At 41.0% G+C, this 26,239-nt stretch overlaps 1 protein-coding gene across 1 annotated transcript; it reads left to right on the top strand.

The window, feature by feature from the left end:
- Nucleotides 1-19,372: 19,372 nt before the first annotated feature.
- LOC114694698 (60S ribosomal protein L39-like) lies at nucleotides 19,373-19,683 on the top strand. The gene has a single exon (XM_037209570.1). The coding sequence runs from the start codon at nucleotides 19,373-19,375 to the stop codon at nucleotides 19,526-19,528; it is 156 nt and encodes a 51-aa protein (XP_037065465.1). The 3' UTR covers nucleotides 19,529-19,683.
- Nucleotides 19,684-26,239: the final 6,556 nt, after the last annotated feature.

The raw sequence follows: 26,239 nt of genomic DNA, 5'->3' as shown, positions 1-26,239 counted from the left end.
AAGTGCAAGAAATAAATGAAAATAAAACCTGTGTCAAATGGAAAACCCAAGGGTCCATTTCACACAGACAGAGGCCCAGAAAGAGGAAGTGGAAGCGATAATCAGCTTCTCCAGACTCTGTGCAGATGGAGAAATTGCTAGTCCAGGCCACACCACCTTCCACTCTACCACAAAAGCCCCAATCTCCTACATTCGAGGGTGTAACATTCCTTGTGTCAGTGTGGGTGCCTACCAACTTATTTGGTGAAAGATCCAGATTTCTAATTTGAGAGCAAGTTGTTAAGGACTGTTTAATTACTGCTTGGTGTGGTGGTACACTCCTGAAATGGAGGTGGAAGTGTGATGATCAAGGAGTTCATTTGCAGGACCTGGGCAAGTTGGTCCTGACAGTTACATAAGTGTTCTGGTTATTTTTATGGTTTTCCAAAGTACTCACTGACAAGAATTCCTACCAGTATTGTAATTAGTCCAAATGCTTAATACCACCAAAATAATGAACAACTCCACTGATGCCCTCCCCTGTTCTGAAACCAGTAATGATCTCGCATTCCTGGAACTAAACTTGAGATATCTTGACAAGGTTCTCCATAATCTGCTTTCATCTACCTTATTGTTCCATCTGACACACTAGTTTAATACTCAGTCAAGTGGACTACCTGTCACTCACCAAACAGAGCCCTTGGTCTCCTTGGTGACTTGTCAGGTCTCTCTAGCAAAACATCTCTCGGCCCCCTGTTCTCAACTTCCAGAGGCTTTCCACTGTGCCTTTCATGTGCAGGTATGAAGTAAATTTGTTGTATCAAAGCTCAGCGTTGGGAGTGAGTCAGACCCACAGAAGGCACCAAACGTTAGACCTCATGGTGGCATTTTTGCATCTTAACAGCAGATTACAAATTATGTAGACCCCAAACCTACAATTTGAGAATCAAACCTATACTTTGAAGCCCTGTTGTCCTTCCCAGGGCACCCCACTGTCCATCCTCACCATGCCCTTTCCCCACAGTAACAGCACATGCTCTATAATGATCAGAAAGCACATTACCAAGAAAAATGAGAGCAGTGAACTCAACTCTTTCCCCTGTACGGAGATACTATGATCAATCCACGTGAGTCTAGTAAATGGTAACAGAATTTATTAAGATATAAATTGAGGAAATATACTCACAAATACAGAATGGAGTGGACAGCTGAAGTTGTCCTCTGATCTGACCAGGAGTGAATCCACCTCACAGGCAGGAACAGGGAGAAGGGGCCTGTGTCCCTTCTCCAACTCCCTATTAGAGGTCACGTACAATGGCAGGAAGCACCACCTCCTTTGGGCCATATAGGCCAAGGCCATGGGTGGAGCAAATACCACTACACAGAGAGATGAGTCCTCGGGGACTTACCCAGGTGAACTCGTGGGTGCTTGAGTAACAAGCACGCCAAGCAGTGGAAAGTGGAAAGCCTGTATGGGTAACTGATCCTGATGTCCTGGTTAAAGGATTCTTAAACTTGGGTGCTTTTGCCTGTTATTTAGGCTACAGGGAAGTACAATCCAGATATGCCTCACTAGAGTCTTCCTGCCTCTGGAAATGCAGATAAAATTACCTCTTTGGCCTTTGAGATTTTCATACTTACAAAAACATTTGGATCTGAGAATCCCTGGACTCATTTGTTCCCTCCCTAAGAGCCTTTCCCCACCTGCCATCTCACCATGATGAATCAACTTGGGCATAAACATCAGTGATTTTACCTGTTTGCACACTCAGATTCTCACTCAAAAGATACCACACAGGGAGCCCATAACCTATCCTAAGATAAAGGTAGGTATGAGTCATCAATTAGAAATTAGCATATTGAAGAGTAATCAAATCATTTGACAGCTTCAAATTTAAGATACCCACCATATGTAGAACTCCCCACTTGCAGATGCCAGCTCCCCATGGTAGTTCAACCACAAGCCCCCAATCTGTTCTTCCTAACTCTTCCCCCAAAGCATACCAATAAACAGTTTCGACAAACATAACATGAGCCATAGTAAGACTCAAACCAGGATGCATGAAAATACATATCAGAAAAGAAATTTGCAGAAAAGTTTAAGTATGATGCCAAAATCAAGGCCAAAGAATACGAGAGGTTAAATGCTATGAAAAATGAACAATTCTAACTCAGGGGGAAAGGCCAAAGCCTAAGAACTTAAGAAGCAGGTGAAATGTAATAGGAAACAGGGGACCAGATTTTGTTATGTTGTTTTTAATGGACCAGGTTTTCTCATGCCAGTTCAAATCCATGGCTTCCTCAAAGACCCTCCTGACATGAGACAGATGCATACAGCACAAATAGGTGGCACCTACTCAGTCTAGAGGAGTACTCAGCCAAGATGAAATGGAAGACTGGAATTCTTCTTTACAACTCAATTAGACTAGTGAGTAGCCCATTTCTTTCCCAAGTCACAAGCAGATTTTTGATAGGCAGAGATTGCAAGACAGATATCTCAAAAATAAAGTTTTGGACCAAAAGAAAATGGATTTTAAATTGCAGAGACAACATTTCCATCTCGTGCCATCTGTTATAACCCAAATTTCTAGCAAACAGACTATTCACCAGAAATAATGCAAAACTAATGAGATCAGAAGTATGTTATAGGACACAAAAATCCCCCAAAATGTTAAGACAGCTTAAAAATATTGACTCTGACTTTCTTTAGCAAAAAGAGAGAATTTGACATCTGGGAACTTTCTTAGAAAAATTACAGGGATGACGTCAAAGCAAACTCCATACTGCCTACCTTGTATCCATTCCTCTATCTCCTGGAGTGACAGCCCTGAGCTCCCAGTGGCAGCCCTTGGGGTTGCCCTAGCCAAAAAAGTCAACTCACTATGGGTAAAATCCCTTCCTAGGACTAGTGTGAGACCTGGGGTTTGTCCATGTATCTCCAGCAATGAGTCTGAAAAGCTATCCTGGCTTCAAAGCTCCCCGTAACAGCACTGAGTGCAGCAACTGACTACAATCCTATCCCTCTTCTTCCTGGCTGCCTTTTTTCTTCAGCCCCACAGCAGTGTTGGTTCAAGAACACACCCATTGATGCTGGTCATGCTAATCTCAATCAGCTTATCTTGACCCTGGAAGCCAGCAGGGCTTCTTAAACACTGCGAGGCATCTCAGGTAGTAAGCCCTTCTTCTAAGCTAGCAAGTGAACCTTCTCCAGTTTCAGCAGAACACACAACATTCCTAGATCAAGGAGATGTGAACTACATCTCATATTGATTTCCTATGTTCCCATTCAATTCTCATCACTTCTATTCCCCACTCCCCAAGGGCAACAACTTCAATTGCTGTAGCAATTTCTTTTGGTTTCTACCTTCATACTATATATATGTGTGTGTGTATATATATATATATACATATATATATACATACATATATATGTGTATATATATCATTTAAAAACTATTTTTTGTGTGTGGTGTGATTGCGAGTGTGTGTTTTTAAGCATGCAAACAGTTGGACACAGGTACATGTGCCCATGAGTATGCATATGATATGGAGGCTAGTGACCAATGTTGGATTTCTTCCTCATTCACACTCCACCATATTTTTGAAGACAAGGTCTCTTAAAGATGCCCGATCTCACTGTTTCAAATAGACCTGTCAGCTAGCCAACCCTGGGATCCATCTGCTTCCTCCCCACAAGCTCTGGGGTTGCTGCCACACAGTGCCAAGCCTGGCTTTTACCCTAGTGCTGGGGATCAGAACTCAGGTACCCACACTTGTTTAGCAAGCACTTTAGCCACCGATCTGTCTTCCCAGCCCCCGTATGTCATTTCTGTTTATCTTTCTTTGATAGCATCTGTTGAGTTCCATTGAAGTCAAAGATTTAACTCTTAGTGACTCCCCACATTTTCCCTACTGTATCTAGAGTGTATTAAGTCACATTTCTAGTGAAATTGGTCATCAGTTCTTCCACTTTATGATGAAATGAATAAAATTTACCAAAGAGTCAAATAAAATACTACTATCATATTTCCTCCTTCTTCACTGTTTTCTTAGACTTAATTATCTTCTAATTTTCCATTTGGTTGGGGTGTTTATGTTTCCATTACCTGTGAACAGCTTTGTAAAGTACTTTTCACTTCAATTTTCCACATGGTCAAAGCTGTCGGATAATCTATCAGTCTAATTTCTCTCTGGAGTCTTCCTGCAAAATCCTTTACCAGGTGAGCAGGATGCTCAGTAGGCTGCCTATGCTGTTGGTATCCAGGGAACACCTCACTGTATTATATAAGGGAATTTCCTCCACTTCTTATCTTCATCAGTGGGTGAAGTAACTAACTCGCCCCAATATTGTCTTTAGAAGGATGCTCAGAAGGTCTCTCTGAAGACTCATCACTCCTTACACTTGGATATAAAATTTTAAAGAGTTTAGAACATCAATTTGTGGCCTAAAGAGTGTTTTAAGATACCTGGAATTTTTCTGGTTCTTAATAATTTTTATGGGGTTGGTTTCAAATCTCTGAAGAATCCAACCCCTTTCCTGTCTGAAAAGTATCTTAATTGTCTTTGAAGCTCCATGGGCCTTCCATTCTGCAAGAGTATCTCTCAGTTCCAGGAAACTTGACAATGTTTTTTCCATTTCATTTTCTCTGCTCTCTGGTTCTGGAACTCTGTGAATTGAATACTGAACTTTCTAAAGGTATCCTTTAATTTGCTTGCCTTTTCTCAGTTTTTAGAATCTTGTATCTTTTATTTTCTGAACATGTCATCATTATCTTTTAATCCCTCTCCCAAAGTTTAAAATCTTCATTTTTTGTATCTTTAAGTTCTAGGCAGTGTCTTCTTGTTCCCTATTTTTCCTCCCTTCTTTCCTTTACTTTTGGGGATTTTTTTTCCAATGTTCTTTTATTTTATTTTTTTTCCAAGACAGGGTCTTACTATGTAGCCCTGGCTGTCCTGGAACTCACTATGTAGACAAGGCTGGCCTTGAACTCACAGAGATCTGCCTGCATCTGCCTCACAAGTGTTGGGATTAAAAGCATGTGCCACTATGTCCAGCTGCATCTTGTAGTTGTTTCACACATATATTATCTTTATCTTTCTGGAATTATCATTAACTGTAGTCTTAGCAGTTTCTTTTGCATTTACACTGTCTATCTTCTTAGTTTGTTAATAATGACATTGTAGTTCATTTTAGCAGGTATCTTCAATTATTGGACGGCCCTAGATTGTCTGTTAACAACTCATACTAAGGCTTAAAATGCCAATAAAAAGATTTGCATGAATAACCCAGGTATTCCAGTAGGAGATGTCATAGTTTATGTTGTCAACTTGATACATCCAAGAAGAGGGACCTTCAGTGGAGTAATTGCCTCCATCATTTTGGCCTGTGGGCATGTCTGTAGGACATTTTCTTGATTGATAATTGATGTTGAAGGGCCCAGCCCACTGTAGGTAGCATGTGGGATTGAGCTGTAGAAGAAAGGTAGCTGAGCAAGCAAGAGGAAGGACACTACCCAGCAGATTTTCTATTTCCTACTGTAAGCTCCTGCCTTGATGATGGACTCTAACCTGCAAGATGAAATTAACTCTTCCCTCCCTGGGTTGCTTTTGGTCATGGTGTTTATCACAGCAACAGAGAACAAGCTATGACAAAACATCCTTAACACTCCTTTTAAAGGTCCATGCTTTTCTTGAGAGGAATATCCAAAAGTTAACATCTGAGGATATCAGTGTCAGTATGTGCGGCTTTTGTTTCTTGAGTTGGTAATTTGCATGTACAGCCATTTGCACACCTGCAACTGTGGATGGTAATAATTCAAAGGATGCTCGCTATGTGCAGAGTAGGTCAAAGGATGCTCTCTATGTGCAGGTACCCACGTGGCACTGTGCTGAGGCATGCACTATGGCTGCAGGGTAAACCAAACCTGAAAGCCAGTCCTGCCTGCTGTCTAGCAGTAGCTTTGTGACTTCACAGGAAGTGGGAAGAAGATGAGCACTGAAGGTGGGAAATGTGGTACCTGTCTCCTGGGACTATTATAAGGGTAAAATGAAGTACTATAAGGAAAATACTTAGCAGGCTGACAACTCTCTCAACAAAGCCAAATACAGTCAGCTCTAACAGAAGCAGCAGCACTAACATTAGTAATAATAGCATATATATATATATACATGTATATATAACATATATAATATATATGAAGACATGGAGTGATTTATCTAGAAAGGAAGGAATTCTTGAAGCTGCACATGTGCATTAAGGATTGTGTGTGGCTATACAGTTATTTGAAATGGTTTGGCAGGGAGGACAAAGCTCTCTTAGCGCTGCCACTTACAATGTTTACTATGGTGATGTCCTTGTAATAGCTGTAAGAACTACTTTTGAGGTAGCAGAGCATTATAGAGAGTGACTGATGGCATTCAGGATGTATCACCTAAATTTTTCTGGGAAGACGAGAACAAATGTCTATTTATCCCAGATAGGATACCAAATCAAACTTGGTGAACCGAAACGGGTTTATTAGGCTTACTTCCAGGGGCAAAGGGAATGGGTTACCTACAGGGCCCTGGATGATTCCAAGAAAGCTGCATCACCAAAAAGTTCTACCCGGGCATGGGTATTGACCTCCTGAAGAATGCATACAAGGAGACCACTCCCCTTTCTGTTAGCCTTCCGTCTCCTGTATACTCTCATCCAGCACCTTTTGAAACCATGTGCAGCAGAATTACAGATAGCTCAAAGAGAAAGCAGCTACAATGTCAGCTAAGAGACTAAAGATCTCCCAAATCCCTTTATTTCTTCTATGAGGGAATGCCGATGGACCAGACCAGACATTGTAGAGAGTCTCTCATAGGTAACCACAGTTTCTCTGATAAAGATAGTAATGGCCATGTTGTGCTCAGAAGCGTGTGTGTGTGTGTGTGTGTGTGTGTGTGTGTGTGTGTGTGTGTATGAATGTTTTCCCAAAACAGCTTAGCAGTTAACATGAATTCAAATATTAGATGAAGGCTTTAAAATCAGTGTCCGGTTCCTTGTGACATAAGGGATTGTTTGTGGGACTGGTTGGCACATTAGGGGAGTGACAGTTTACTCATCACAGATCCTAAAATGAATTATGATTTTCCAACCTGTTCCTCAAGCTTAAAGTCTCAAAGTAAGAACCCGTCGATACTTTGTAGCTGCAGTTTTCTCTCTGGTCCCTCCAAAACCTGGCAGTCCAACAGCCCACTTATAAAATAAACACACAGATGCTTATATTATTTAAACTGTTTGGCCTAATGGCTCAGGCTTCTAGTTATCTAGTTCTTACATCTTAATCCATTTCTATAAATCTATACCTTGCCACGTGGCTCGTGGCTTACCGGTGTCTTTACATGCTGCTTGTCATGGCGGCGGCTGGCAATATCTCCCTCCACCTTCCTGTTCTCTCAATTCTCCTCTCTGTTAGTTCTGCCTATATTTCCTGCCTGGCCACTGGCCAATCAGTGTTCTATTTATTGACCAATCAGAGCAACACATTTGACATACAGACCATCCCACAGCAATACTTTCTCCTCCCTGCTTACAGAATGAGGATATCTTATCTGCTATCCAGACCATTTAGCTTCTGTCCTTCCCTTAGTATCTGTAATCTAATAAAACTAAAATATACTCCAATGGTGGAATATGATATGGACATGTAAGCCAACTAATCTTTTTCCTCACCAACTTGTGGGTTGGTCATGGTGTTTCCACATCAATAGTAACCCTAACTAAGACAGAAGCCCATGAGGATGCTTTGAGAGACAGATTTCATTTCAAAAGAAAAAAGGGAAATGGGCAGAGAGGACCCACCAAGTCCACTGGGTTATTCTAAGCAGTAGACATGTAGCGGTGGACATGCAGGCACAGCATGCATGGTGGGCATTTGGCCCGCCTCACTCAGCTTGTAGAGTTTTATTTTGTAAAGAGAGAGATATCTAAACCAAGCATGGGAAAATGTTAACATAAGTCAAACCTGGGTGATGATACAAACATATGTATTATTCTATACTTATTTATATTTGAAGAGCTTTGTTATGGAAAACATTTTACCTTAAACTTTAAAATCTGACTCATGCACAGCATCTACTACAAAAAAAAGACTTCATGCTGATTTGCTTAAAGAAATTCAATTTCAGGTTGAGATCATTATAAGCAGATTGTTTTGTTTTCAAATAGCATATTTATTTTTAAACAATACATGTAAACATAAAAATTATACATATTAATAGGCTCCTTATGATATTTTGGTGCAAGTGCATATTGCAAAATGACTAATGCAAATTAAATATGTTTATCTCCTTAAATATTTGTCATTTATCTATGGTAAAATCTTTCAGCATTATTTCTCCTAGTTTCTTGAAATTTACAGTACATTATTGTTCCCCATAGTCACCCTATTGTATAATAGCATACCAGAATTTCTTGATTATATCTATGTATAAATAGGTTTATTACCTACATGAAAACCCATCAAAACATCGAAGACATTTATAACCAAAAGATTTAGACCATATGAGTCCCCTTCATGTGTTAGGCATCTATCATCTCTGGCTTCTGTCTATTAAATTCAGTGAAAGTGTCACCCAGTCATTCTGTGACTATTCTCCCAAGTGCCCTTAGAAGTGTGAAGTTTTATTTCTATTGAGGATCACACCCTAAATATACCTCCACTGTTGGGGAATATTATTTTAAGATGTGTTACTTTTGTTTATGTTGCATTTGTGTAAATCTGTGAAGCCTGTCTAAAACATCTGATGGTCTCATAAAGATCTGAATGGCCAATAGCAAGGCAGGAGAAAGGATAAGTGGGGCTGGCAGGCAGAGAGAATATATAGAAGGAGAAATCTGGGGAAAGAAAAGAGATGGAGGAATGAGGAGAAGAACTAGTCAGAGAAGGAGGAGGACTCTTTGGAGGCCAGCCTCCCAGCTACACAGCCAGCCACAGAGTAAGAGTAAGATTTACAGAAGTAAGAGAATGTGAAAAGCCCAGAGGCAAAAGATAGATGGGATAAATTAAGGAAAGATGGCAAGAAATAAGCCAAGCTAAGGCTCACATTCATAAATAAGAATAAGCCTCCATATGTGACTTATTTGGGAGCTGGGTGGTGGGCCCCCAAAAGAGCCAAAAAAACCAGCCCATCCCAAATTATCATTTATTGTGCATTGTCCCATGTCTTCTTTGGAAAACCTTTGCTACAAACAGATGGCTGGAGGAGACCTTTCTACTTGATGCCCAAGTCCCAGAGCTATTGACTAAGCCTGCTTCCTGCTCCTGTGCCCTGTGGCCTGAGGTATCTGCCTATCCTCTCTGACTACCTGCTCCAATGCTCAGTGCCCTTCTCCTCCTCAGCTGGTTAGAGAACACAAGAGAGTCTTGCTAGATCCCCCTCCTCTTTCCTAAGACCTTGTCCCCAAGCAGTGTAATTTAGAGAGAAGAAATGACATGGACTTTGTGGTTTTCAGTCTCAAATACTACAACAAAAGCGTCTGACGCAGCTGCATGGGAAATGAAGAGAGGGATGACTCGGGGGTCTACAGGTCTGAGTGGAGGACCAGGGAGCCCCACTGGTTTGGGCTTCTGGAAAGCATGACAGTGAGTAGGAAGGTCCAAGAGATCCCTGACAGCCACCTAAATGATTGATGGAATATCAGAGGAAGTGCCGACAGCATGAGACAGGAAGCAGAGGCAGAGGGGCGGGGTTAAGTTCCACAGTGCCTCTGATGAGCACATACCTATGACAAAGGAACTCATTCAGCTCCACCTGCAGAGCTGCCAGAGGCTGAATCCTTGTCCTGACATGGACTACCTCCCTCCGTGAACAGTGCTACCTCACCACACCAAGGCTCCCTTCCATTATCTACATGAGAGTGGTAGCTGCTGATACAAAAAGGAACTGACAATGTATGTTTATTATCACTCATCTTATTTCTGGAAGGATTTTTGAACTGACTTAAAAAGGACAGTTGGAAAACAGGACACTGACTGAGAATCTAAAAGGGTGATGTTTGCTATCCAAAGAGACACCCAGGAGCGATGTGTGTAAGAGATGGCTCCTGGGTGTCTCTGCTTTACGTCAAAGGCCCCTAGCCAGTGATGCGATGCAGGCAAGGGAACCAAAAGAGCCAGTGATCGGAAGCTGCTGTGTACACAAAGCACAGAAAAATCACCAAGCGGAAATCTAGACGGAACATTTCTGTAAAACCCAGTTGGTAGGACTTCCTGTTGAGTCTAGGGCCTTCCCATTGGGATCCTATTTAGCTCTCTTGGCAGTTCTTTAAGGAAAGCACTCTTAATACCATTTTAGAGAGCCAGACTTTGTGATTTCAACCCTGCTCTGTTACATATTATGGGGCAGGGGTGTGTGTTTCTGTTTGTATGTATATATGTATGCATGTATGTATGTATGTGTGTGCACATGCACAAGTATACACAGGTGTGGAGGCCAGAGGTCCATATAAGAAATCTTCCTCAACTGCTGTTCTCCACCTTGTTTTTGGATATAGAGTCTCTCACTGAACCTAGAGCCCATCAATTTGGTTAGGTTGGCAGGCCAAGGAGCCCTAGGGGTCCACCTTCACCTAGGAGTACAGTGTAAGGATTACAGCTGCACACCCCATGTTCCACTTTTACATGGATGTTGGGAACCCAAACTCAATTCTTAATGATTGCACAAACACTTGACCGACTGAGTCTTTTTCCCAGCACACCTATTACAGTTTTGACCTTAGCAGGCATATACCCACTCTAGAATCCACTCTTCATCTTCAATAAGAGCAATCATCTGCCTGCTTTACAGGGATGTTTCTAGGACTGAGTCCGCAAACATACAGCATACAAATGGTGTCTGCTACATTGTGAAGCCTATAAATGCCAAGATGAACATCATTTTGTAGATGTGTAAACTGTCACAGGGAGATTGAGAAAAAATCTTAGCCGTACAGAATCTTAGGCAGACTTGAGTTCTAATAAGGATTTAGGGGAAGACTGTGGAGGAAGTATGTATTTGGGAAGCTCTGGAACTGGTTTTGTCATAGCCACACCTTGGAGCTATAAGCTCTCAATTCCCTATATCACTGATTAGGGTGAATACATGAAAAATATCTCACACATCCAATCATGACTGCATTAAACACATTCAAAATATCCTTTATCCTATTGTGAACTTGATTTCATGCATTACTTAGCCTCTTCTGGTTACAAAGGTTTCTTTTTAAAAATTAGTTATACTGGGAAGATTCCATATTGTCTGTATTTTGTCTCTCTCTCTTTCTTTCTTTTCTTTTCTTTTTTTTGGTTTGGTTTGGCTTGGTTTTGGTTTTGGTTTTGGTTTTTGAAGAAAAGGTTTCTCTGTGTATAGCCCTGGCTGTCCTGGAGCTCACTTTGTAGACCAGGCTGACCTCAAACTCACAGGGATCTGCCTGCCTCTGATTCCTGGGTGCTGGGAATAAAGGCGTGTGCTACCACCACCCAGCTTCTGCAATATATTTTAAGTCCATCAGTTAGGTAAGTTTGCGATGCAGTCAATGTGCATACATCAACCCAGTTTCGCATTGTGAAATAAACAAGCTCACCAACACTATCTATAGATGATATGAGAAAGAACCGGCATTCCTTTGATGGACAGGAGGAACCCCTGTTGCTTCTGTAGGATGCTATTCAGTCACGTAAAAACAAAACACATTATTTGTTATGAGTTAGAATAGTCTCTAATTATGCTCAGTTTGATATCAATGGCATAAAAGCAATCATGGTGCAATCAAGCAAAACAGCTCGGCTTGCAGTTTCCACTTATTCTCGCTAAATTGCCATGCTGGCAGAGGCTGAGAATTTCCTAGTACTACCAGAAGGCCAGCCAGCACTCCGTCTATCTGGTCCCCTTCTGTGTGTCTGAGAAGCTGCTGTTTGTTCCTGGGGAGCGTGCTTAATTTGCTCTTGCTTTCAGTATCTCCTCTCCCAGAAACCTTCTGAAGGTTGACCTTTATCTTCCCAGGGAGAAATCCAGAGCCAAATCTGGACTCGGGAAGCCTGGTTCTTTAAGGATGTGCTTTCAGCAGAGAATCGCCCACATGGAAAGTCCCTAGACTTGATTCAAGTTTTGCCATTTCTTTCATATCTCTCAATTTCCAGACTGACTAGTAAATGACACCATTGTGGAAACTCGTTTGAATAGAGTGCTCAGGTTTTTTCGCTCCAGTCAAGTCTATGCAGTATAAAACCTGCATGCATCTGAAAGAAATCGGTTCTCTGAAAAAAAAATCTTTCTAAAGTAGATAATGGGCTTTAAGGATTTCATAAATATGCTAATAAGATAATAGTTCAACCCTACACAAAGAACCATAAGCAACTGAGGGAAGCTGGGAGCAAGGAAGGTGGTCTTCTCTGGGGAAGAGCATACCAGTGGATTGTCCAGTGCCAAGCGGTCAGCCCTGAAAACATACATACGAGTTTTCATACATTATACAGATTGAACAGGTTGTGTTTAAGAGAGGGAGAGAGAGAGTCATAAATGCAGCTCAACAAAAATGGAGCCACCACACACAATCTAAAGCCGAACTCAAAATGCAGACATGGGCACTGCATTATGGGAAATTGCGCCGGGGGCCCCCCCCCCTGCTTCTTCTGGTATCTATGTGACTGATGCTTTATTGTTTTTCCTTTGATGTTTATTAGCATATTGCATGAGTAAATTTCCAAAGCCTCACTCTCCTTGCAGTGCTGAAACAGACCTTATAATCTTAGCACACCATTCCTGCCTTCTGCTTCTGGGTCGGGTTACTTCCTATTCCACTTGGATTTTCAATCTCCATGTATTTGAAGTTGCCCTGTTGCCTGTTTCATTATTTCCTCCAGATTTTCACATTAGGTTTATGCTAACCTTGTGTGAACACATAGAAAGATTTCCATCTTGTCTCTCCTCAGTTCCAGGATAAATATCATAACACTGTCCGTTCTCCAGATGTTTAATTGAAATAGCCAGCAGCACATACGGACATTGATTAGTGTGTCTCAATATTCCCTCCTCAGATTAATGGTTACTCCTTGTTTTCTGAGGAGTTTGGTGTTAGAGGAGGGCTGCTGTATTTCTTCACTTAGCAGCTACGTTTTTCTTTTAAAATAATAAACATATGTATGTGTCTAAAATATTTGGAAGTTAAAATATTTTCTAATATACATCTAGTTTCTGGTCGTGCTTACTTGATCTTGCCACAACTTAATGATCCATTTTAACATATTTTAATTCACACTTTTTAATTTTTTGAGAATTTCATGTTTGCACAGTGTATTTTCATGGTTCCCACCCTTTTCAGCATGGATCAGCAGGTGTCTCTCTCTAGTACGATATGGAGCTTTTGGGGATACGTTCGAGAATGGTATAACTGGATCATGTTGGTAGGAAAGAGTGGATCTAGAAAGAGTTGAGGGAGTAAAAATGATCAAAACATGCACTGAACTCTCATAGAACTAATAACAATCATTTTAAAAATACATTTATATATAGCTATATAAATACATATCTGATAAAGAAGAAAAATTCTTTCTTATGAGCTGAGTCTCTCAGGCAAAGCCTGTGTTTGTGGTTCACGCCAGGAGACTGCTGGACAGAGAGTGTGGTACTGAGACTTGCTGGGAAGGGCATGGTGGGCATGGGCCCCTGAAGCAGGACAATGGCCCCCAGGTACCTTCCCTAAGTCTGCCAGTGCTCTTCCCTAAGACTGTGCATCCTCACTTCAGGTTCCCTTTTCTTCTCGCATCGCTGTGTTCTTCGGCCCTCACATTACAACTTCACAGCTCTGGATCAGTGAATGCAGTCAAGAAAAGCGATTCATGTAAATCCTGATAGATAAACTAATTGTTTCAGTGTCTTCTCTTTCTGTAGTAAGTACTTTCTCTTTGGTGAGCAGCTAACTTTCAGTCTGGTCTATTATTATTTAACACGGGGACCATTTCCCTTCAGTCCCATTCTCTAACCTGTCTTCCACACAGTAGCCCAAGGGCTCGTTTTAGATAATCTGTTCATGTTATTCTCTCTTGTGTTGCTGTTAAACACCCTCCAAAGGGGGTGTAGGAATGCAGTTTCTTAAGGGTCTTGTAGACAAATCTTCATGACTCCGCCTTAGCCTTTCTCTCCTACCTTGACACCCTCTTAAGTCTTCACAAATGTCCACATTTCTTCCTTTAGTCATTTTAAGAATTTCCAGTTACCCTTCTTAATTTAGCACAAGCGTTAGCTCTTGAGAGCCCCGCCTTGCTTCCTGGCCCTTTATGGCTATCTCTCATGGAAGTTCTATTTCTTTGTACCCTCACTCTTATCCCTCTGAATTGCAATGATGTTTCCTTAACCCTTATTGTCTATCCCTTCAGAGCAGGGACTGTGGCGTTTGTGGCCATCGTCATCCATTAGCATGGTGTCTAGCACATAGTGTATACTCCGCTGAAGTATTCAGAATAAATGAACCCCTGACCCTACTCTGAACATACAAGTGTTCCTAGTACAGGTAAAATGGGAGCCAGAGAGAGGGAAGGTTTCTCAAGCATAAAATTTTTGCAAGAGGAGAAAACCAAGAAAAAACAAGATACCTTTGCCATAAACAGGAAGGAGACATTCCAAGTATGTATGATCTATTTCTCATGTTTAAGAAACATGCAGAAGCCAAGAAAACAGATCAGATATATATTTCATAATCACAAAACTCAGAAAACATACAGCATGATTTTAGCCATCCATTTTGATTGCTAACCTAAGGTCAATGATTGAATTAGCAATTCTATAGAATTTGTCTACCCAGAACAAGAATTTAAGGTGTTTTCATGGTTCTCCACCTTTTGAGGGTTTTGTTTGTTTGTTTGTTTGGGTATCTATCTCTCCCTGTCTCTCTCTCCCTGTCTCTCTCTGTCTGTCTCTGTCTCTGTCTCTGTCTCTCTATCTCTCTCTCTTCTTCTCCCTCTAGCCCAGAGGCCTCTTCCAGGGAGACATGACCCCCTGGTCTTTGGTATTGACACTACTCTATGTTGAATCTGAAGAAGCTATATCTCATCATGTCTCTTCCTTCTGGGTCCATGTGCCTAAACTCTCTATAAAATTATCAGTGCTTTGCCAACAGAAAGTAGCTCTTTACTTCTAATCAGCCATTAGCCTCCTCCCATAGAAAATATGGGAACAGGAGCCTTTTCCAAAGCAGTCTTGAGTCCTCAGGAACCTTGGAGTGTGGAGGCATTGGAAGCTAGCTTAGTCTGGTTCTCTGCCTACAGCTGCTGCTACTGTATTTCCTTCAAGTAGCTGCCTGGCATTGGCACAGAGCAGTCTACAAGACTTTCACCTCCTAGAATTCTAATAAGGAAGAAGGAAATATAACTTCTCAGCTCTTGGGTCTTCAAATCTACCAGAGTCTCTGTTATTCCTTCCACTCCAATCTAAAATGGAATATGTGGGAGGCCCCTTATCAGCAAGCTTCCCTAATGATCCTATGTCTTAATTATCTGCCCAAACTCTCTATAACTCTTCCTTCAATTCAAAAACTGTCTTAGCTTTTCTGTCTTGGGAAGTCAAGAACTCTTCCCCTCTCTACTGCTCATGTTATAAATTCTGGGCTCTGGATGTGTTTCATATCTTATACCAGAAACCTTTTGCCCTCTCAAAGTCACTCACCTCCCATCAGGTTTCCTATAAGTGCTTTCACTTCCTGCTGGTTCTTTTATATTTCTCTTCCCTAGTCAAAAAGTTTTAGCCTTGGCTATTAGTGATGCTGGGCGGTTGACAGAGTAAGCATGAAATTCCATTTCTCTCACATTCTAACTCCAATTTTAAAAACTCTCACAATTTCTTCTAAGCATCAATTTCCTCACTAATAAAATAAAGAAATTTCACCTTGTTCATAGGTTTATTGTGAGCATTTATGTGCTTGATATATTGAAATCCCTTGAAACTAATGCCAATATCAAATCTCCTATCCATTTGCTGGAAATGGACCCCTTTACTATAACATTCTTCATGCCCTTGGTGAATGGTTTAGAAAAGTATTAACATTGCTAGAAAACCATATTTCTGTATTATTAGTAAATATGGTAGAGAGTGAAGATGGAGAGGTATGAAAGAATCACACACCATATGATAAATCCAACAAAACTTTTTTTTAATATATTGTTGTTCATGTCTCTCATAAAATAAGGCATTGTAGAGGCTGGAGAAATGGCACAGCAATTAAGAGCCCCAGCTGCTCTTGCCAAGCACTCCGGTACCATCTCCTGCAGGCATGCGATGGCTTGCAACCAGCAACAACTCCCATTCCAGAGGTTCCCATGCCCTCTCCTGGGCTCCTTGGGCACTGTGTACACATGATGCAAAGATATAGATGCAGGCAAAACATGGATGCTGTGGGATGTTCTGTATGGCAAATGTGTTGCTCTGATTGGTTAGTAAATAAAACACTGATTGGCCAGTAGTCAGGCAGAGGAAGTATAGGCGGGACAAGGAGGAGGAGAATTCTGGGAAGTTGAAGGCTGAGTCAGAGACACTGTCAGCCGCCACCATGACAAGCTGCATGTGAAGATGCTGGTAAGCCATGAGCCACATGGCAAGGTATAGATTTATAGAAATGGGTTAATTTAAGATATAAGAACAGTTAGCAAGAAGCTTGCCACGGCCATACAGTTTGTAAGCAATATAAGTCTCTGTGTTTACTTGGTTGGGTCTGAGAGGCTGTGGGACTGGCAGGTGAGAGAGATTTGTCCTGACTATGGGCCAGGCAGGGAAACTCTAGCTATACATGCATGCACAGAAAATAAAATATTTTAAAAGACATTTTAGGGTTGGGGATTTAGCTCAGTAATAGAGCACTTGCCTAGCAAGCACAAGGCCCTGGGTTCGGTCCTCAGCTCCAGAGAATTAAAAAAAAATACATTTTAAATGTGGTGTATAGAATATTGCACCAAAGTTCTTTTGCATAAAATAATGAGGAAACTCAAAGCTACATTGATTAGGGCTGGTAATAAGCAGTTTCTTTATATAATTGGGTAGAAAGTTGGACAAAGCTTAAATTTGTTTGTCATGTATTATGAAATAAAAACTTGATATACTTTAAAGTTATCTTAGTACATAAACTGATTCAGAAAAATCAATCCATGGAAAATATGGTTTAGGATTATGAAAAATAATACGACAGAGTGGCATTTAATCTGCTCAGAATGATGTTTGAATATAAAAATCTTGTTTTGTAAATGTTTCACTATAAGAATATTAGCTTTAAAAAATTCAGGCATTAATGTCAGAAATAAATCAGAACCAAATAGATAAATGAAACCACAAAATTTGAAGCAAGATACTGTATAAAACCCTGTTGAACCAGAGCAGCTGACATGTAAAATGAGAAGCAGAAGCCATCAACACAAAACTAATTAAATATTCTACATGAATAATCAGTCTTTGCAAACAATATCATTACCATGATACTTCCAATATTTTAAAAGGTAATAAACGTGCAAAAATCATCATTTTTAATTTTATCTCAACTTGCCGTTATCTCCATGTGCTGTTTTCTCTGTATGGTAGAAATGTTGTGTAATGCTGGTTATCTTGTCTGTCTTCTAACCTGTTCAGTGACATCACACTGGTAGCTTATTATCATCTATGATAAAAAGTACTCTCATCACCGAAATTGCCAGCATTGCACATTCATCAGGGCTTTCTCTTTGTTTGGGGATGTGTGGTTAAACATTTACCAGTATAGTTTGGCAAAACTCTTCCTGAAGGAAAATATGTGAGAAGGGTCTCCATTCTCTCTGATAAAGAACCAACATACTAAATCTTTTGAAAGTCACAGGATATGACAGGTTGTGGTGCCATAGGATGTGACAGTGTGGTGGCTGGCTTTCATCATCAACTCCTTACAACCCAGAATCACCTGGGAAAAGAATCTCAATGAGGAATTGTCTACATTGTGTTGGACTGTGGGTGTGTTGGGTTAGGTTAATGGATGTAGAAAGACCAAGCCCACTGTGGGTGGCACCGTTTCTTAGGCAGGGTGTCCTGAACTGCATAAGAGTGGAGAGAAACCAGTGTAAACAAGCAAGTAAGCAAGTAGCCATGTGTGTCTTTATTTCTCTTTCTCTTGACTATGGATGTCTTGCAACTAGCTGAAGTTCTGTTTAGCTTTCGCATAATGATGAACGGTAGACTGGAACTGCGAGCTGAAATAAACCCTTTCTCCCCTACATTGCTTGTTGTCAGGGTATTTCATGATAGCCACAGAAATAAAACTAGACCAATGGTTGAATACATGACAGCAGTATGTGTCTGCTCTTCCAGATTTATAGTAAGTTTGAAGGCCAACACTGCATTCTTATCTTCATAGAAGTTCTGTTCTGATTGACAAAGACCAGTTTTGTTTCACATGCTTCTTGTGCTATTGTTTGTTTGTTTGTTTGTTTGTTTCTCTTTGTGTTTTTATTCAGACCGTGTAATATCATCACAACATAGGAAGCAGAAGGGCAGATAAAAATGCCTTTCATCTTGGGGCACTTCATCTTCTGAGAAAGGACAGGAAATGGGTACTTCTACCAACAATGGTTGAAGAGAGAGTCTGCAATTGCTAATTCCTTCTTTATTCTAATTTTATGTGTATTAATTATGTTCTTTCATGTAGCATGAACAGGGGAGGGACTGTGTTGCTCCAATAGGAATTTGCTTACAATGAATTATAAACACAGTGCCCATGTGTTTTATTAGATGCTCAGCTGTATAAAGATGTTTCTGGAGAGTTGAGTTTCCTCCTTCAGACCTTAGACAAACTCCAAAACTTAAGCACCCTTGAGTGTGAGATAAGACACACAGGGTGATAGATCAGGGTTCTAGTTCTTTACTCTGGGTGTCACTCAAGAGATAAACAACTCTAGTGATATATCAAAAGTGGATCTTATATCTTTAGTCCTATGTATTTAGCTGAGAAATCAGAATCTCTTCTTTAATCAACATGTACAATTTTGTACTAATGAAAATTCATCAAATATCAAACTTGTTTAAATGTGAAAAGGACGCTCTTGACATTTGATCACATAGTACAGATTACAGAATGAAACCTAAATGGATCTTAGAACTCACATCACTTGCTATTTTATGCTCACCACGTAGCAAGATTACTTTATTAGTAAAAACAAACCTGTTATTTAAAGTACATATCCACTTACATATAATGGTGAAAGGTAAAAATGCTCATTTTAAAATTAAAAGGAAGAAAGGGGCACCCTTCTTTACTACTCCTAGTCAGTACTGTGCTAAATGTCCCAGCCTGTATAAAAAATATTTTTCATAATTAAGTAATCAGCTCTTCTCCTTTCCTCCTCCATCATGCAGTGGGCTCCTGCCTTGGCTTCTCACCATGTCTTCTCGCAAGACTTTCAGAATCAAGCGATTCCTGACCAAGAAACAAAAGCAAAATCGTCCTATTCCTCAGTGGATTCAGATGAAAACTAGTAACAAAATAAGGTACAACTCCAAGAGAAGACACTGGAAGAGAACAAAGCTGGGTCTGTAAGGATTCACGCAATGGCAAGACAGTTTATACTGCATTGTGGGTCATCAAGCAATCCTACCACGTGGAGTTCAACATTTTAACCTGAAGACTGGGTCGTGTTTTAAGTTGGGGGAGTAGTTTGTCCAGTAATAAAATGTAGAACCTTCCAAAAAAAATAATTAAGTAATCAGTCTAATATGCATGCATATTAGAAAAGCAAGAACCAAACTGCCCTTAGTTACAGATGATATGACCTTTGGGGATATACAAGAGTTAGTAGAACTAGCTTATTTATCTCACAAGATCATAGAATACCAGTCAGAATCTAATAAATAATTATATTTCTGTCTCCTAGTAAGTAAAACTTGGAATTAAAAATGTAAATCTAATGTTTCTTAAAATAGAAAACATCATTGGATATTTAGAAACAGACTTGATTAAATCTTCCTGTAGAGCCAATATAAATTAAATTCATAATTCAAACAAGACTTTCTTACAAAGATTAACAGACTGACTCTATAATTATTTTAAAATGTAAGCCAGAAAATAGACAAAATATTTTTGAAAATTCGAGTTAGAGACTGAAGAGTACTTGACTTCAAACTTACTATAAATCTGTAGTAATAAATCAGAGTAAAATTATTGTAAGTACAAAATGTAGACCAACACAACAACCTAGAGAACTCACAAAGACTCATGCATACACAGTCAACTGACTTTATTATATGAAGGGAAGGATGGTCTTCTAATGCATGGTGCAGAGCAGCTGGCTAGTGCATGGTGTAGGAACAGCTGGCTAGTGAATGGTGCAGAAACAGCTGGCTAGTGAATGGTGCAAGAACATCTGGCTAGTGAATGGTGCAGAAACAGCTGCCTAGTGAGTGGTGCAGGAACAGCTGGTTAGTGAATGGTCCAGGAACAGCTGGCTAGTGAGTGGTGCAGGAACAGCTGGCTAGTGCATGTGCAGAAACAGCTGGCTAGTGAATGGTGCAGGAACAGCTGGCTAGTGCATGGTGCAGAAACAGCTGGCTAGTGAATGGTGCAGGAACAGCTGGCTAGTGAATGGTGCAGAAACAGCTGGCTAGTGAATGGTGCAGGAACAGCTGGCTAGTGAATGGTGCAGGAACAGCTGGCTAGTGCACGGTGCAGAAACAGCTGGCTAGTGCATGGTGCAGAAACAGCTGGCTAGTGTGTGGTGCAGGAACAGCTGGCTAGTGCATGGTGCAGGAACAGCTGGCTAGTGAATGGTGCAGGAACAGCTGGCTAGTGAATGGTGCAGGAACAGCTGGCTAATGAATGGTGCAGGAACAGCTGGCTAGTGCATGGTGCAGAAACAGCTGGCTAGTGATTGGTGCAGGAACATCTGGCTAGTGAATGGTGCAGAAACAGCTGGCTAGTGAGTGGTGCAGGAACAGCTGGCTAGTGTGTGGTGCAGGAACAGCTGGATATCAGAGGGGTTAGAATCTCAGTCCTTACCTTACATCATATTCAAAAATTAACTCACTTAAAACCAAAATCTAAAACTGTAAAGCACTGAGAAGAAAGCATAGAGAAGACAACAACTACAAAAAGATTTGTAGAAGTGCAACCTGATCTTCAAAAGACACTAGTATGAAAGTAAAAGGCCAGACCCAGACTGAAAGACTATGTATCTGACAAAGGGCTTATGAGCAAAATGTACACAAACTCTTACATCAAAGGAAGGCATGATGTAAGCCACCTAAGGAAGGCAGAAGAGTTAAGCAGGTCCATCACGAAGACATGAATGACCAGCACACATGTGAAAGGACATGATCAAGGAAATGCATATTTTTATAAAACACAGTAAAATAGTTAGGAAATAGTTTCTATATAAGTATATGAAAACATACAAAAGCACTTACCATATAACCCAATTATCTCATTCCTTAGGTGTCCACCTGAAAGAAATGAACACACTTGTTTAAAAAAAATGATTTACACATGAATGCTCCCAGCAGCTTTGTAGTGGTTTCTTTTATGTTGCTGTGACCAAAACACCTGGCAGAAATGACTTGAGGAAGGAAAGCTTTGTTTTGGCTCATGGTCTCAAAGGATCCCAGTACGTAGTGCAGAAGGCATGGCTGAGCAGCTCCATGGTGATGGGACTGTGGGATGGTAGCTTGTTCACATAAACACAAGCAGCAATCAGGGGAAATAGGCAAGGACCATGTTTCTTGCAGGGTTTTGTTTTTGTTTTTGTTTTCACTCTTTGCTCTTTGGGGGCCCACCACCCAGCTCCCAAATAAATACACAGAGACTTATTCTTACATATGAATGCCTGGCTTTAGCCTGGCTTGTTTCCAGCCAGCTTTCTTAACTTAAATTATCCCATCTACCTTTTGCCTCTGGGCTTTTACCTTTCTCTATTCAATATATTTTTATTTATTTCTTACTCCATGGCTGGTTGTGTGGCTGGGTGGCTGGCCCCTGGCATCCTCATCTCCTCCTTTTCTCATTCTTCTCTCTTCTCTCTTCTATTTATTCTCTCTGCTGGGCAGCCTCACCTATCCCTCTCCTGCCTAGCTATTGGCCATTCAGCTCTTTATTAGACCAATCAGGTGTTTTAGACAGGCAAAGTAACGCAGCTTCACAGAGTTAAACAAATGCAACATAAAAAAATACAACAAATCTTTGCATCATTAAACAAATATTCCACAGCATAAAAGAATGTAACACTTCTTTAATATTCCACATTTCCTTCAGCAGAGTTGGTTGTTTTCTATTTTTGATTATATAAATGGGCACTTTTACTCATCTTTCCATAACCTTGTTGTTCATTATTGTGTCTTTTCCTAACATTTTGTCTCTAGTTGATTTATATTTCTCTAACTTAGTTCAAACTATTTTAAAGTGATATGCCTCCTCCTACATAGTCTAAAGAGATACAAGAGGGTGACAGTAATCTTGATTGTCAACTTGTTAGGATTAAGAATTAACCAGGAGAGCCTGTGTGGGACTGACCTAAGGCCTCTGCATATAATACAGTTGAGTAGCTGAGTCTTCTTGTGGGATTCCTAACAGTGGGAGCAGATACTGTCTCTGACTCTTGCCTGCTTTAGGGACCCTTTTCCTCCTACTGGGTAGCCTAATCCACCTTTAATATGAGAGGGGGTGCCTAGTCTTACTGCAACTTGACATACCATGTTGGATTGATATCCATGGGAGCCTCCGCCCCGGTTCCGATAAGGAACAGGAGACAAGTGGATGGGGGCAGGTAGAGGGTGGGTAGGGTGCTGGAAGGAGGGGAGGAAGGGGAAACTGCAGTCTGGATATAAAAAATAATAATTAATTTAAAAAGAAAAAGAATTACCCAGGAGTTTAGTGAAGTACAGCTCTGGGTGTGTCTGTGAGGGTGTTTCTAGAAACAATTACATCACAAAGGCCCTGACCTATTGTTTGGATTAACCTCTAATGAATTCATAAAGTGTTGACATTATTAAAGATAATGAATGTAGACAGGCTGGGACCCTGGTGAGAAATCGGGGTGGTGTAGGCATGTCTCTCATGGTGCTACCTTGCTTAGCTGTAATGAATGTAGAAAGGCTGGGACCCTGATGAGAAATCGGGGTGGTGCAGGCACGTCTCTCATGGTGCTGCCTTGCCTAGCTGTCCCTGGGTTCCCTTGCCTCTGCTTCCTGGCTGCCCTGATGTGAGTTTCTCAGCTCTGCCTGCTCTCTCTCCCCCACAGCGCATTGAAACTGTGAGCTAAAGTAAGTGCTCCGTCCTTTAAAACCCCTCCCTCAGGTCTTCTAGTCACAGCTCTATGAAAGTTAAAGAAGCAAACAGTTTTGACCTTTTCTTTTGCTGTGTTTATTATAATATTTCCTCTGGTTTTATTTTAAATGGTCAAATGTCTACCAAAGAAATAAGGAAAGTTTTGATTTCTGTGTATTTATCACCCAGTTTACTTCCCATGCTCCTCTGCCTGCTCTGAGGTTCCAGTTTCCTGCGGGTACCATCTCTTTTCAACTAAATAGCCCCTATGTGAATTTCTTTCTTTTTTTTTCTTTCTTTTTCGTTTTTGGTTTATTTTGGTTTTTTGAGACAGGATTTCTCTCTGTAGCCTTGGCTGTCCTGGAACTCACTCTGTAGACCAGGCTGGCCTGGAATTCAGAGATCCACCTGCCTCTGCCTCCTGAATGCTGGGATTAAGGGCGTTTGACACCACCACCCAGCCATGTGCACTTCTTCAACTGAACAGCCCACATGCGCATTTCTTGAACTAAACAGCCCACATGTTTTGCATGTATTTGCATGTATTGCAGCACAACCGTATAAGTAACAAATTTGTTCACCTTTAATACTTCTGAAAATCTATTATCTTTACATTTGGAGGATATTTTAATTAAAGGGATCTTTTGGCACTTTGTGTATGTTGGTTCTGTTATCTTTTACCTTGCATTATTTCCTATCAGATGGACCATAGTCCCTGTCTGCATATCTGTCCTCCCCTTCTCATTGCCTCTAGGACCTCTTCCTGTGGCTTTTGCCATTTTCACTCCGATGTTCTGAATGCGCTGCTCTGTGTTTTCCACTCGGGGTAGGATGACCTTCCCTCTCTGACTTCTTCACCAACGCTCCTCCGAGAATGAGTCAAGGCCTTTCACTTATCTTTCTCTTCCTACTACCCATATCCAACAATTAAATTCTGACCAGTGTTAGGTTGTCATGGCAACAAATTGGTCATGTTGTTCTCAGAAATGAAAAGTGATGGCCCACTCAAACAGCTAATTTCATATTCCTTGTTAGGAGAAAAATATAAAGAAGAAACTGCAGTTTCTTAGCTTATCTTTAAAAGCCTAATTAAAAAATGTAAGTATTTTGTGGTTATTAAAATGAGTGCTTTTTAGTGTCAGGATTTTTTTCTTTTTTTTTTTTCTGTAATTTTGTAACATGATTATCAGAGAATGGCAACTTGCCTCAGCAGTGAGAAGTTCAGCCCCCCAGTCACTGGCCTGATGTGTGAGGTGTATTTGTTGGGCATATTTTAAGTCAGAATTGATGCTGCACAGAAACAAGTACTGATAACCATTTGTGGTTTGTTTCTAACATCCAATTTTATCTTCTAAATCTACTTTATAAGATCTACAATAGAATATCAAAAAAGAGTGTTTCTACAAAAAAAAACACTCAGCTTTAGACTGTGAAGAATAATCTCTGGGCCTCTAATTCCATTTCATTTAGGGAGGGATTGACATTCCATTAAGACATGTTTATTGAGTACCTACTGCATGTCAGACTTCATTAGGAACTGGGGATAAACTTGTTGTCAGACTCCATTAGAAACTGGGATTATGTTCTTTCATGGCTTCTGTCTTAGATAATCTACAATGTCCCAAGATAGACACTGAAACAATCATCACAAAGGGAAGGAAACTACAAAGAATTAAGAGGAGATATTGTGGTATATTAGGCTGGCCTAATCTAGAGAATCCTCTACAGGAAACGGACTTTAATCTGAGGCCTGAGGAAAACTGGAAGTTAGCAAATGTCATGCAACAGAAAACATAAGAAGGATGGAACTGCCCCTTGGTTCTTGTCTTGGTCACTGCTCTATTGCTGTGATGAAGAACCATGACCAAGGCAACTTATTGGAGAAGCATTTAATTGGAAGCTTGCCTACAGATTTAGAGGGTTAGCCTGTGAGCATCATGATAGGAAGCAGACAGGCACGGCATGGAGCAGTGGCTGAAAGCTTTACATCCGGACCAACAGGCAGCAAGCAGAGGGAGAGTCTCAGACTGGCCTGGGCTTTTGAAAGCTCAACGCCTACTCAAAGTGACACACCTGCTCTGGCAAAGCAATACCTAATCCTTCCTAAACAGTTCCAATGCTCAGTCACTCCCTGATGACTAAGCATCTAAATATATGAGTCTATGGAGACCATTCATATTCACACTATCACAGTTCTAGTCTTCAATTATCTTCAGAAAGTCTAAAATTCTTTTTTTTATTCTTCTCACATATATGAGATTCTGACCACCGTTTCCTCTCCCTCCTCTTCCTCCCTCTCCTCTCTTCTCCCATTCCCTTGCTTCTCTCCCCTACCTCCCCTCTCTTCCAAATCTACCCTCCCCACCCTCTGTCTCCCCTCAGAAAAGAGCGGGCCTCCCAGGGACATCAACCAAACATGGCACAATATGCTACATTAATACCAGGTATATATCATCACATCAAGGCTGGATGAGGGGGCCAAACAGGAGGAAAAGGGTCCCTTAAACAGACGAAAGAGTCAGAGACAGCCCCCCTCCCACTGTTAGGAGTCCCACAGAAACAACAAGCTACTCAGCCTTAACATATATGTAGAGGATCTAGGTCAGACTCCTACAGGTTCCCTGATCTTTGTGAGTCCCCATAAGTCCTGGTCAGTTGATTCTGTGGGCCATGTTCTCTTAGTGTCCCTGACCCCTCTGGTTCCTCCAATCCTTTCTCCCCATCCTTCTCCAGATTCCCTGAGCTCTGCCTAATGTTTGGCTGTGGGACTCTGCATCTGCTCCCATCAGTTGCTGGATGAAGTCTCTCTGGTCTCTTTGATGAGGACTCTCCTAGGCCAGAACACTCTGCAGGCAGGACAAACTGTAGTTCTAAGGTTTTGTGGCTGGGCTGGTGTTCCAGTCCTTCCACTTGAAGCCTTGCCTGGTTACAGAAGATGGACAGTTCAAGTTCCGTGTCCCCCATTCCTAGGATTACTCTTATGGATTCCATGGAGCT

Source organism: Peromyscus leucopus, chromosome 11 (assembly GCF_004664715.2).
Source record: "Peromyscus leucopus breed LL Stock chromosome 11, UCI_PerLeu_2.1, whole genome shotgun sequence".
Taxonomy (NCBI): domain Eukaryota; kingdom Metazoa; phylum Chordata; class Mammalia; order Rodentia; family Cricetidae; genus Peromyscus; species Peromyscus leucopus.
Note: the sequence above shows the minus strand (reverse complement) of the source record. Positions and strands in the feature narration are given on the sequence as shown.